The 13,982-nt window shown below is 38.5% G+C and overlaps 1 protein-coding gene across 4 annotated transcripts in view; it reads left to right on the forward strand.

Moving 5' to 3' along the window:
* Positions 1 to 13,982, forward strand: part of LOC310965643 (calcium-dependent secretion activator 1) — a gene marked incomplete at both ends in the record, with an annotated part of 320,144 nt that overhangs the window by 255,148 nt on the left and 51,014 nt on the right. For 3 of the 4 annotated variants that reach the window (XM_083939353.1, XM_083939354.1, XM_083939355.1), the window contains 4 exons: positions 856 to 1,011; positions 5,205 to 5,352; positions 7,969 to 8,043; positions 10,995 to 11,078. In XM_083939353.1, the coding sequence (XP_083795479.1) occupies positions 856 to 1,011; positions 5,205 to 5,352; positions 7,969 to 8,043; positions 10,995 to 11,078 (463 nt within the window). Of the gene's footprint in view, positions 1 to 855; positions 1,012 to 5,204; positions 5,353 to 5,753; positions 5,769 to 7,968; positions 8,044 to 10,994; positions 11,079 to 13,982 lie in introns of all 4 variants that reach the window. The other variant, XM_083939356.1, reaches the window with a different exon arrangement.

The following is a 13,982-nucleotide window of genomic DNA, read 5'->3' on the forward strand; positions in this document are numbered from 1 at the left end:
ATTTGTGAAAAAAAAATGTTTACATGACCTTGATGATACGCTTACTGGCTTATAGGCAAGGTAGCCACTAAGGTAGCCATGCACAGATACAATTGAGCTGAAGGATTCAATGTGCCTTCAACATGTATGTTTAAAATTAGCATATGATGTATAAATTAACAATTATATTAATAATGATCACTGTATTATCATCTTAGTATTGTATGCGTCATAAATGTCTAAGCTATTTAGCCAAGCGTCACTGTTGCTGTCATTTATTCTAATTCATTAGGATTGCCAACGAAAACCTGTCTATTAGGTCAGCCAATCAGAAAACGAGTGTGTCCATGGTATAATTGTCTTTTCAAAAGCATCTCACCAACTAAATTCATGTATTCTTTTATAAAATACTATCGCAGCTTGTTTCAACAACTACATTTTCACACAACATAATCAGCTTCTCTGGAATCACAACAAAGAAATCCTCTGCTCATATTTTGATATTAAGCTTCCTCGAGATGGAAAACTTGAATATTTTCAGTACTGTATATGCACCAGAGTTTAGTGATGCTTCAAAAGAACCTACGAGGACACCATCACAACATCATTTGAGTGTTTGTCATCTCTCAAAATGTGTGGTAGTGAAAAATATTGTTTGTGTTACAAGTGATAACACTATAATATGTTAATGTATTACAACATGCAATTCCTTGTAATCAGATAACTACCTAAAAATGCACAATACAATCTAACACAAATGCTGATTAATGAATCTTTATCATGCATGAGCTCAAAGTAGCCATTTGTTTGACAACCAACATCATTGTTTTCCTCTTTTCTAAGCTCTTGTGTCTAAAATGCTACATTGCCCTGCAGTAACGGCTCAGGGACTTCAGAGGATCTCTTCTGGAAGCTGGATGCTCTGCAGACCTTTATCAGAGATCTGCACTGGCCAGAGGAGGAGTTCGGCAAACACCTGGAGACCCGACTGAAGCTGATGTCCAGCGATATGATTGAATCATGTGTAAAACGGTAAGATACCGCTCGAATACATATGGGACGGATTTCAAGCAAATAACAGTTATTAATCATTTGTTTGTCTTCTATGAGTAAAATGTTTCAATGTTTCAATTAGGTTTCAAAACATCAGTGTATTGTGTTTTACTTGTTTAAGTGATAAGCTCCTCACTGCTGATTGCGAACACATTAGTGAACACACTGCAGATGTGTTTACAGTTGAAAGCCTGGTGTGTCTCGTACAGATGCTCAAGGTTGCCTTGTGTGAGTGAAAATTGCTTCTGAAATGCCTGAAGACTAGACACTAGGTTACTCTATAGCTGACACAATAGTATTTATCATTTGTTAAAATGTCTAAAAGGAACACTTCACCCATTTCCATTATGCATTTGCCATATTTTTGAATGGTCCTGCATAATTCCCCTGAGACGCGAGAGAGCTGTATCTATATCTCACACTTCAGAATAACAATGATTCAAAAATCGTCTTTTTGTGTCATCGTCAATCTGAAGTGTGAGAGACGGGCTCAGCTAAAACTATAAGCACTAGTTCCTAATTTTTCAGGCGGCCACTCTTCATTTCCTTTCTTCTAGAGACAGCTAACATTTCTTTCTACATTTGCTTCTTCTGTGTATGTAGACTGATAAATCAACCCAGCAGATATAATGGCTGATAAGCACCTATATGGCTATAATGACTGATAAGCAACAAAATGCCAAAGATATGTTTAAGGTACTAGGAAACAATGTCTCAATTTCTGTAAAACGCTTGTCAGCCACATAGTGCTGACAAGTTTTTTTGCCTTTTAAAATGTCTCATTCTTGGTCACACTTTTTAAATAACCATATGAAAATGTTTTTTTTCCCCAAAAAAAAATGTTTATGTAAAAAAGTGAATATCTGCTGATGAAGCATTACTGGAACTAGGGATGCAAATTATCGAGTGATTCATTAATCGATAGTTGTTTCATCTTATTGATCGATGATCAATTCATTAATTAGCGGCAATTCTTCTTAAAAGCTGAATTTCCCTCTGAATAGGTTAAATGTATAGACTTTTTAAATGGAATTACTAGGCAACAGCCTTGGTCCTTGTTAACTTCCTGTCAGCTGATGTCGTTGACATTCACTGCAACAGGAATCAAACTTGGACACATTTAGAATGTTTATGTTTACAACTTTGAAAAGGTCTATAGTTAACATAAAATGTTATCTTCCTTATGATATAAAGAAAAAAATCACTCACTTGAGGGCAGGGGATAACGTTTTGGTAGCATATCAAACATATTCTGAATAGAAAATATCAAAATATTACACGGGCTACTTAACATGGAAATAAATTGGGCATTCTCTCATCTGCGACACTGTAAACATTAATAGCAGCAGCATAACAAAAAATCATTCCTGAATAGAAGAATACAATACTTGCCAGTGAAGCCAGTATGCCCCACGCACATGCTCTCTGTGAGTAGGACTGCTGACATCACCTGCCAGTCCGGTTCAATGCAGTGGCATGGAACTGTGATGTAGCTTTCTGTAGTCAAGGAAGTCCAACAGTCTGTTGTGAGGACCACATTCGCGGTTGCAAGTTGTGTTTTCAACTTGGCCTTCTTCCTCGCGTAGTTTGCTTCCACACGGGTGGTTATGGTTGTTCTAAGGGGATATTGTACCCTGGCTCGATGTACTTTATTACCTCTCAAAATCCCTGTCCGTCAACGACATTTATTTTTGTATAACCATGTTACATACCCGCTTGATAATTCCCTCTGCTTTCATGGAGTCACATAACCTTTATCCCAATGCTGTGGTGATTGTAGGCTGAGAACCACTTGCTGCTTGTGGCACGGCTGAATCGGTAACATATTTAGGTGGTAATTCAACAAAGTTGTGGAGTTGTTGTACTTTAAAATACTTCCACATATTGTGCATTTGGCGTCTTTGGCGTCATCAACCAACCTAAAGTGGCTCCATACTTTGCCCTCTTCACAGGACACCAGACTTAACCTTTTTTCACTAGGAGCACTGTGGCCCCCAGCTCAAAATTTTAACGACACAATCAGAAATTTTAGGAGCACACATGATAAATCAATAAAAGATGCAGAAATTACAATGTGCTGTTTCGAATTCAGTGTCACATTTTCAGCATTATCACTGTCATGACACTATTAAAAAGAGTCCATGAGTTGCGGCAATATTTTAAGACTATTTAAAATGTCAGTGTTTTCTTTACAGGGGGTTGATTTTAGCAGAGAGCTGTGGTGGTGGTGCTGCAGGTGTCTTTGCATAGTACTTGTGTTAGCCGCGGTGTAGCCTATGGTACTCAGGGCAGTAAAGAATAATCGATTAATTGTTTGGATCCCTAACTGGAACTCTTCCATATATTCTTTCTCATATTGGTGTCAGCCTCTAAATCTAACTGTCCCTGATCTAAACCAGCATGTTTTTGTGTCTTAAGCTAACCAAACACTAACCAGAGGTGGCAGATATGCTAAGTCATATCAATCTTTGTACTCTATGCAAACGACTCGGAATGGTTACCAGCAAGGGACATAGTTAATGGTAAAGTCTCCGCAGAGATCTGTGTGAGTTCCCCCCCCCCCCCCCCCCCCACTGAGGCTATTAACCACTAACGGAGTCTCAAGTTGATTAGTAGGAATCAGACTGGTTTCTACAAACTCCGAGTCCATAATGTTGGTGTCAGCCCTTGAGTCAATTAGAGCTTGGAGGGAGAAATCTCTACCTTCACAGCTCAACACAACGTCTAAATTTACGCGCTTACGAGGAATATCAGGAACAACCGAACAACTTACCAGAACCCCGTCTGCGACTGGTGAGTCCGATCGTTTAACTGGACAGTTGGCCAACTGGTGATTGTGAGCTCCACAGTAGATGCACAATCCACCCCGAAAGCGCCGCTGCCATTGAGCGGGGTTCAAATGGCTGCGACCTAACTGCATGGGTACAGGGGAACCTGGTTGCTAACGGGTACACAAGGGCGGTATCAGGGGAAGCAGTGAGAGAACCTGGCGTAACTAAGGGGAACGACCGCCTCTCACGGCGCCTCTCATGGCACCTCTCACGTAGACGGTTGTCTATTTTTATGGCAAGGCCAATAAGCTCCTGAAGGTTAGAAGTCTCAGGGGGGCTGGAGCCGATCCCAGCTGACATCGGGCGTGAGGCGGGGTACACCCTGGACAGGACGCCAGTCTATCACAGGGCACATAGAGACGAACAGAGACGGACAACCATTCACACCTAAGGGCAATTTTTAGAGTCATCAATTAACCTAACACATGCCTGTCTTATAGGAAAATCTTACATTCTCCTAATTTCCCATTGTAACACTCGTTAGGGCCGGACCGTTCTGTCATGAACGGTGCAGGGGAATAACACTGGGAGACTGGACCCAAATGCAGACACGGACACACAGGGTCAAAGTACAAACAAATATTTAATAAACACGATAGAAATGGGAACAAATACAGGGGAAACAGAAACACTGAAGACGAGACGGTCGAGGGTAACAGGAACGAGGAAACGACAGACGGTCAGGAAACAGGAACGAGGAAAACAGGAACGGGGAAACTGCGGGAAGAAACAAAGACAACAATGATTAACACAAACAATCAAACTCACACAAAAGGGAGAGAGGAGGGACTGACAGAACCAACTCTTGACAGACATACACAGTACTTATAAAACAACAAAAAGCCCTGGAAGTTACAATAAAATACATATAATATTAAATGCAGAGTGGGTGTTTAATAGATTAAATATATTTACATTTGATTACTTTAATTAAACAGACTTTGAATCCACATTTAGAGCTTTATGTGTGAAAATAGGATTCAGGGCCCGTCCACACGGAGACATGTTTTCCTGTAGCAGCACAACTTTAGTATCATTTTGTCCGCCCATCCACACACATGTTATCGTTGCCTGAAAACTGTTTTTTTTGTAACCAGGCCCCAGAGTAACCGCATACTTTGTTAAACGATGCAGTCAGTTTTGTGTTGACGCTGATATTTCTTGTGTCGAGTCCGTGTGGACGGAAAACGTTTGAAGAACAACGGAGAAAAACGATCATACGTATGGTTAGAGAAAGTATAAATGAACATCAAATTTATTTAGGGGAGTGGGTGGTTTGGGGGACTAGTACTCATGACCCCAGTATTTATAGAATCCTCGCATTCCTTTCCTTCTCTAAAGGACACGCGCAGCGTTTGAGGCCAAGCTTCAGAAGAGCAGCCGGGCCACAGACTTCCGCGTGCCACAGTCCATCTGCACCATGTTCAACGTCATGGTGGATGCCAAGGCCCAATCAGCCAAGCTGTGTGCCATGGACCTGGGGCAGGAGGTAAGAGGTGCTAAATATGACCTGGAAACTCATCTTCTCTAAAAGAGTGGAAGCCCTGGTTTATGAAAAATCATTCTATCTTACTTAAAAGTTTAAACCGGAATCCTCATGCACATCATACAGTTTCCCTGTTTGAATAATTTCATATAATTTACAGATCATTCAACATTACTGTCATCATGATATATCATTTCACGTTTTGGCATTGAATGAAAAACGATTTGTGTTTCTATTGTGAACTGCCTTAGATCAAGTGTTTTTGAGTTTTTCTTTCACTTGAATACAGTTTTCATTCTTTCTTTGTCCCTTACTTCTTTTGCAATATTTACATAATTTAACATGTGCCATGTCACCTCTATCTTTTTTATCTGTTGTTCCCCCTCCTCTCTGTCTTGTGAAAGTTTGTTAGAGACTGGGTAAGTGTGGCTATGAATTCAATTGAAATCTCACCCTCCCATTCCCAAATGTATAATTAGTCATCAGTTTTCCCTGTCTTTCTTCCTCCACTTGAATTGTTTGGAGTATATTAGCATATGTGTAGATAGTATTGAATATACATGGGGTAGAAGTGAGAGATCTCATATTTCGCAGACTCTCGAGACTGATATCAATTGCTGACAGTGAATTAATTACTGCTTAATTCTTCACTGTTCTGTTGGTGCTACAAGGCTAAACAAAAGGATTCCTCGCTGCTTCTGAGTTTCCATGACAGCCGTTTCTTTAGCAGAAGTAATCATCTCAAAGTTCTTAATTGACTCTGCTTTATAGGTGAACCAATGGGTCTTTAAAATGGTTATAAGGCACTTTATTAATTTACATCAAGCTAAAAAAGAACTTAAAAATAAACAGTGTATTTTATAAAAAAGCAAATACATGAAATTAATGTGAAATTGATTCTTTAATGAGAAATATATGATATAATGAAAATGAATGTCATTCAAGAAAAACTAGTAGTACATTATAGATTAATTCTTAATTTTTTTATCAGATGCAACTTTTCAGTATAATAGTAATGACATTTGCTAAGGTGTATTGTATGTCCAGTATGTACTAAGGCGTACTTTGACCTGATATTTTACTGCAGACTGTTGCCACTTCTTTTAAAGGGTTTGGTTCTACAGAGTCTGTGAAGTGCCAAAAGAGCTTTAATTATTTATAAGACTAAGGTCAACTAAAAAAAAGCTACAAGCCACTATTAAATGTGAATAACTCAACACGTTATGGAATCAGGCTGAAACCACTGTTCTACATTGTTCCTATTGGGTTATGTGTATACTCATGTGCGATATGGAGTGAAGCAAAACATTTATATTTATTCATTATCCTGTGAACACATTTCATTCATAAACAATATAAAGATTAATATTAGTATTTTTAATGTAGTATTGCCCCGCAAAAATCATATATAAATCAAACCCTTGTTAAAGGAGCTGCACACTGTTCAGTACTTATAATGTATGCTGCTGTTAAATTAATTACAACAATGGATTTTTTATTTACTGTCTAATAATATTCCTGTAAACAAACCAGAATGTCATGTGCCAGTGTTAGTGCTATGTTCTAAATCCAGACCTTTGAAAATACTAAACATATTTAACAAAACATTTTAGTCTAGTCATTTTATGAAAAAGGGTTGAACAAATTGAAACAGAAGCAAACTCAACTGCATTCAATTATTCATTATTTTTCTCACATGCATAGGAAAATATAACCCGCAAATATTCATTCATTCATCTTCAACCGCTTGTCCCTGTCGGGGTCGCGGGGTGCTGGAGCCGATCCCAGCTGACACCAATGAAAATACTGAGTTGATTACTTACATCAAGGCAAACAAAAAATGCAAGTTTTCTTTAATTGTTCACATGGGCTAACAGGTCATAGTGGAACTACATATGTGCTAATTTTCATAAATACCACAACAGATCTAAACACTGGGTATAGCCAGGTGAAAATGTCTTGTTTACAAATAACAGTAAAGGACTTAATGTTAAGGTCTGAATTAACCTATTTAGTTTATCCATGTGCATTAATAAATGGAGGCAGGGAGAAGGACTTTAAAGCAGGGACTTGAGTCAATGCTGAATGGATTCCGCTCCTGTAAATGACTGAGAAAATGTATCCTGCACAAGATACAACATTACACAATTAACATAGAAATTATTATAGATACCTTTTGTCTTCTGCATTCTCCTGTTGTTTCCTGTTCTTATCTCAGACTCATCCCCCAGAAACAGTCCCACGGACCCAGCCCCAAACCCCATCTCTCTGCAATAATTTATTAATTAATTTAATTTCCATTTTTTTAATGCCCATGTGTAGACTAAATGGGTTCCATTCAGACCTTAACATTAAGTCTTTTACTGTTATATGTCAACAAGACATTTTCATCTGGCTATACCCATTTTTAAGATCTGTTGTGGATTTTGCTTCTGCTGCAATTTGTTCAACGTTGACTCCTATTTTGGCTGAAAATTACTATTGGTGCTCCAACAGGAGATAGTGTATAACTGTGCTAGAGATTAATTCGGTTCAAATGGATAAAAATATGATACATATTGGTAGGGCTGCAATTTTGGATGAGAAGAGTAACATGCTTCTGTTTTTTTTCTTTTATAGAGACAGTACCATTCCCAAATTGACAATCTAATTGAAGAGACGGTGAAGGAAATGATAACCCTGCTAGTAGCTAAGGTATGAAACAGTTAAGTATACATCTACACCATGGATGGATTACAGGCATACACTGTTTTACTGTATTTTATATATTGTATTTTATTTTTCAAGCATAGTACTGTAGGAGGGAAACGAGCATTTTGCTGCATAATGGAGAGATAGGTTTAGTATGTGACAAATTAAAATCTGGAAACCTTGTAACCTAGACAGGATCCCCAGGTATCAGGGGGCCCTGGATCAGTGACTCATTTGAAGTAATTCATACGTCCTGTTCGAATGTCAATCAGTCAGCCAGGAGAACACCACAAAGAGATTCAAAAACACTACAATGTGAAAAACTACTACAGACACACAAAACAACCACAAAGAGAGGAGAGAACTACAAAAAGTCTCAAGGAGAGTCATCACAACCAAAGACAGACGCCATTAGAACAAAGAGACTCAACGAGACTAGACGACTACAAAGATAATCAAAATGACTACAAAGAGAATCTAAACAACTGCAATGAGACTCAAAACTATTACAAAAAGTCTCTAAACTACTACAAAGATACTCAGAAGGACTACAAAGATAATCTAAAAACAACAATGAGACTCAAAACTACTACAAAGAGACTCTAAACGACTACAAAGAGACTCAAAATGACTTCAAAGAGACTTTAAATAACTACTAAGAGACTCAAAATGACTACAAAGATAATCTAAACAACTACAATGAGACTCAAAACTACTACAAAGAGGCTCTAAACGACTACAAACATACTCAAAATGACTACAAACAGACTTTAAACAACTACAAATAGACTAAAAAACTACAAAGAGACTCAAAATGACTACAAAGAGATTCTAAATGACTACAAAGAGACTCAAAATGTCTAAAAAAGAGATTCTAAATTGCTACAAAGATACTCAAATTAACTACAAAGAGACTCAAAATGACTACAAGGAGACTTAAAACAACACCAAAGAGACACAACACAATTACAAAGAGTCTCCAGGGGTCCGTTTCACAAAGCAGGTTCAACAAACTCTGAGTCTAACCCTGAACTCTGAGTTGATCTACTCTGAGATAGGAAACTCTGAGTTTTCGTTTTCAGAACAGCTGATTTGCGTTAGGTTGATCAACTCAGAGTAGTTTGACCTGGAGTTAAGCGCGTGCACCACAAGTAAAAAAAGACAGCATCAATGGAGCCCTGATTCGACGAGTCACTATGGCAACAGGGAAGAGGAGGGCTACGCTACAACTGCAACTGTAAATATTATTGCGCTCATACGGAGAGTTTGAGCAGGTTTACACCGCTGCAGCAGCAAAAGAGAGGGAGACGGTGCGGGAAAACATTGCTGCTCGGCGCAGTGCGTAAGTTTAAATGTAGTCCTTTGCCATCACAATAATATCATATATATATATATATATGTATATATATATATATATATATATATATATATATATATATAAACTACTCCTATAGGTTGAAACAACAGCCTTCTGATCCAGAATATCACCTATAATGCGAGGGGGTGCAATTCACGACAGGGGTGCTGAATACGGCACAACAACTACGGTACCGCTGGAAATGCAAGAACGTCTGTTATCATCTCCCGACAAATATTTAATTCGCTGCACAGTAATGCTGCACCTTCATCCACGGGATCGTTATCAAAAGGACATGCCATGGTAGGGGAAATATTCACCACCTAATATAACTTCTAATGTAGGCCTACTGACTGATTTTTATACGTTGTATAAAAAAACTCCCTTTTGCAAAAAAATGCAGGGCAACACACGATATCTGTTGGGATGTGAGAGCATGACTTTGGTTGTTAATGTTGGAAATGTAAGGACGGATGAGGTTGTGTATGTAAATGATGGACTGTGACGTGAAACTGTACCGCTAGATAATTGCCTGGAAATGCAAGAACATCTATAATCAATAGTTTGATAATCATCTCCCGACGAATATTTAATTCTCTGCACAGTAATGCTGCACCTTCATCCACCGGTTCATTATCAAAAGGACATGCCATGGTAGTGAAAATAGTCGCCACCTAATATAACTTCTAATGTCTGATTTTTGCAATGATTTTCTGAAAAAACAGACGGAACTATACTACGCCAAAACTCGCCCGCTGACTGAATGAATGAGGAAATCAAACACCGTGTGTGGCTGAAAGAGGGCGGAGACAGAGAGAAACTCGAGGTTTGCTGAGAAAAACCTGGTCCCGACCAGGTTAGGTTCAGAGAGCGTGTTACCATGGTAACTGACCGAGAGGTTAAGTTACCTCTCTTTGTGAAACAGGCTAGAGTTACCCCCCTCTCTCTGGTTTGAGTTACCTCCCTTTGTGAAACGGAAAAAGCTCAGAGTTTCCCTCATTTCAGGGTTAACAGACTCAGAGTTTTCACTAAACCTGCTTTGTGAAACGGACCCCAGGAAACTCAAAACAACTACAAAGTGATTCAAAATGACTACAAACAGATGGAAAATTACTGCAAGGCCTCAAACCAATTACAAAGATACTCAAAACAACAACAAAGTGAGACAAAATGAACCCAAAGGTTCTCCAAATAGGCATAAAGAAATTAACTACAAAGAGCCTCAAGGAGACTCAAAAAGACCACAAAGAGACCCAAAACAATAAAATGGATGGACATGTTTTTTTCACGGAAAGATGCTGGAGTATTTTCTCATGGAGTGAGGAGCGTGTAATCTTTCATTTATTCTAAAAGCATAAAAAATGCCAACTGGACATACATATTGCTGTATTTTAAACTGCAATAAAGACTCAAATTTACCAAGATTAATACATGACCAAAAAGACTACTGCTTACAGGTTAATGTATAAATAATTTAACACACTTTAACACTAGTCAGCTTTTTTTACTCTTAGTACTACATATTAAAAATAGATTGTACTGTGTTGTACTGATGGTTGGATTCATTCATTGTTTTTATTCTTCTCCTCTTGCTCAGTTTGTGGTCATCCTGGAGAGTGTGTTAGCCAAGCTCTCCAGATATGATGAGGGAACACTCTTCTCTTCCTTCCTATCTTTCACAGTAAGTAGCATATATACTGTATATACAGTGCTTCTATACATTGTGCTTACTTTCCTACACACATTACAGCAGACAATTCATTTTTGAAGAATTTTCCATAGGGCACCAGGTGAACATGAATAATCAGACTCCTTTGAAACAACGTTTAACTTGTAATACTTGTTATGGCATACTTGTAATACTTAATTCCTTATGCACGTTAAGTTTTAAAACATAGTAAAAAACTATATAAGACATTTTAAATATTTTTCTTTTTTATAGTTATAATCCGTAGGAATTGAGATACGTTGTTTCTAGTGGCCTCTTTGACAGTAAGAATTAACTGCAGGTGAGCCTGTTCTTTCAGAGCCTCCATCTTGTCACATTCAAAGTCACTATGCTTCTTGATTATTTGCCCTTCTTCACTTAGATTCGTTTTTTGTTTATTTTTCTTTGGACTGGAAGTTGAATGGTCTTCTTTCTTTGTCTGTTGATCCTCCATTGTGAGTCAGCCGTAATAAAGTGGACCTGAGCCGGTCAGACACATTAGACCGAGCCTGACTCAGAGATTCCCGATTTCCAATTCCGATGAACACGCTGATACGGTTCAGTGACTCATTCCACTTAGGCAGACCAACCGCTGCCTACTGATAAAAAGCGTCACTAATAGAGCGCTGCATTTGAAGTTTGTGCAGGAATGTCACCACAGACACTCAAATGTATTTTGGGCAAAGCAGCAAATACAGGTGCTTTCATTAGTGGGTCATATGATCAGTCACCATTGTTTTAACTCACTCTTTGATAGATAGAGGAGGAACTGAACAATAACTAGATGAAACTTACGGATTATAACTTTAAATAAATATGTTCATACATTGATGACTGTCATTATTTTCAATGGCATTTCTTGGGATAATAGATGGATTACTGAATAGGCCTACCAGGCGCAGGCCTAGGGGCCAAAGGGGTCCTGATTCACAAAATGTCACTGAAAAACAACACAAACAATAACAGATAGCTGCTAAATGACCACAAACATACAAACAACACAATATGAATACACAGATGCAAAACAGCTTGAAATGGATGCAAAGCCATCACAAATAATGCAAAATGACTACAAAGAGAAGTTAAATGACCGAAAATAAATAGAACAAGTAAAAATAGACATAACTCTTTGAGTTTGGGTGTCTTGTTCCTAAGTCAACAAGGCCCAGGGGCCCATTGTTTCTTACGGCGCACTCACACTTGGCATTTGTACTGTGCCCAATTAGGATGCACGGCTAAAGTATAGATCGTTTGATCAGTGTGAGTGCAACCTTACCGACAGACAGGACACGCTTCCTGACCGTTGCCTGGTTGAGAGAGGTGGGCTTCATCACGGCATGATTGCACATGCACAGGCACGAGCAAGAAAGACGGTCCTGTCGATTTATATGCACCTTTCCCCCATGAATGCCGAAGAGTGAGCGGTGGTCTGATGTGGAGGTGGAATGTTTAAACAGATCAGATTAAAATATTTAAAACCACAAAAACTCTGAGGTCTACAGAACCCCTTTTGAAAAACAAAGCTACGGATTTTGATGACATCGTTGCATGTGTCATATTATGACGTGATGACGTATAAGCAAGAAGCAATCGTCCCGTGGCCCAGATCTTTTGAAGAAGTATGAGTGCAGGCCGGGCCTGGCCAGTGGGGGAGGAGGGAGGGGTGCTTTAGCATGGCACTCAACCACTGGGCCTAGTATGAGTGCACCCTAATGTTTCCATGCCTAGGATACAATGCTTTTAGTGCTGCCCCCCAGACAAAGTTCTCCTCTTAACCCATAAGAACCCGGACCCATTTCTCCTTAAAGGAAAAATATGGGGGATATAACACAGACCAAGTGGACCACAAAGAACACATTTCTGAAGTTTTTTTTCAAATACTACCCCTAATGTCAAAGATCTGTGATGTGACAAATATGTCACAGTGGGCGTTTATGGTAAATGTATTCCTTAATTGAAAATTAATCAACATGACAGTTTTTCTACTTAGTAACATGCATTTGCATTTTTATTTGCATTTCCACAACATGGAAACATTCTGTTTAACAACAAATCATTTTGAAGACTGTTTTTCGTCACAAAATGCGCATTCTGAATAGAACCGCATAACATATCTCATAAAGGCAATCACATAACATTGCCTCATTGGAGCACCTCTCAACAAGCTACTGTATCCGTAGAAACCTGAACAACAGACTTATGTACTTGGGACCACAAACATAGTGCAACAGACCAAAACATGCTGAAGGGAAACAAAACCTTTGTATTATCAGCACCATGTTTGAACCATGTTTCTCAGTTCTTACATATGTTAGGCATCTTCTGCAGTTTAGCCTTATGGTAAGATTTGAAACAATTTCAATCAGTAACTCGAGCATGTCAGGTGTTATGAACTTTCTGAAATACTCCAGGAGAGAAAGAGGATTGTCTGGAGCGATGACACTTGGTCCTTTGTATGTGCACTCAGGGACATCAAAAGATTTCTTTCTCCAAGAAAACTGTTTTTTTCCATCAACAGTTGTGTTTGGTTGTGGCACTTCATCTACATCACTTGATTCACTAGAGTCTGAATCGCCACACTCATCCCTCTCCATTTCTTTTTTGTTGGGAGTGTAATCAGGGTCCTCATCCGAGCTATCGTCGTCACAGCCTTCAAATTCACTGTCATCTCCCATGATGATCTCAAGTGCATTCTCAACAGTGTAGTGCTTATTATCAGTCATACTACAAATCAATTAAAAAATTAGCCTTCTACATTCAAATGGGACCAGCATAGGACAGTGAATTGTGTTTGTTTTATTTACTGATATGCAAAAATAGTTTTGTAATATATTTAATCAATAACATAATAATTTATCATTATTTTTTAATTATATA

Source organism: Echiichthys vipera (assembly GCF_963691815.1).
Source record: "Echiichthys vipera genome assembly, chromosome: X".
Classification (NCBI taxonomy): domain Eukaryota; kingdom Metazoa; phylum Chordata; class Actinopteri; order Perciformes; family Trachinidae; genus Echiichthys; species Echiichthys vipera.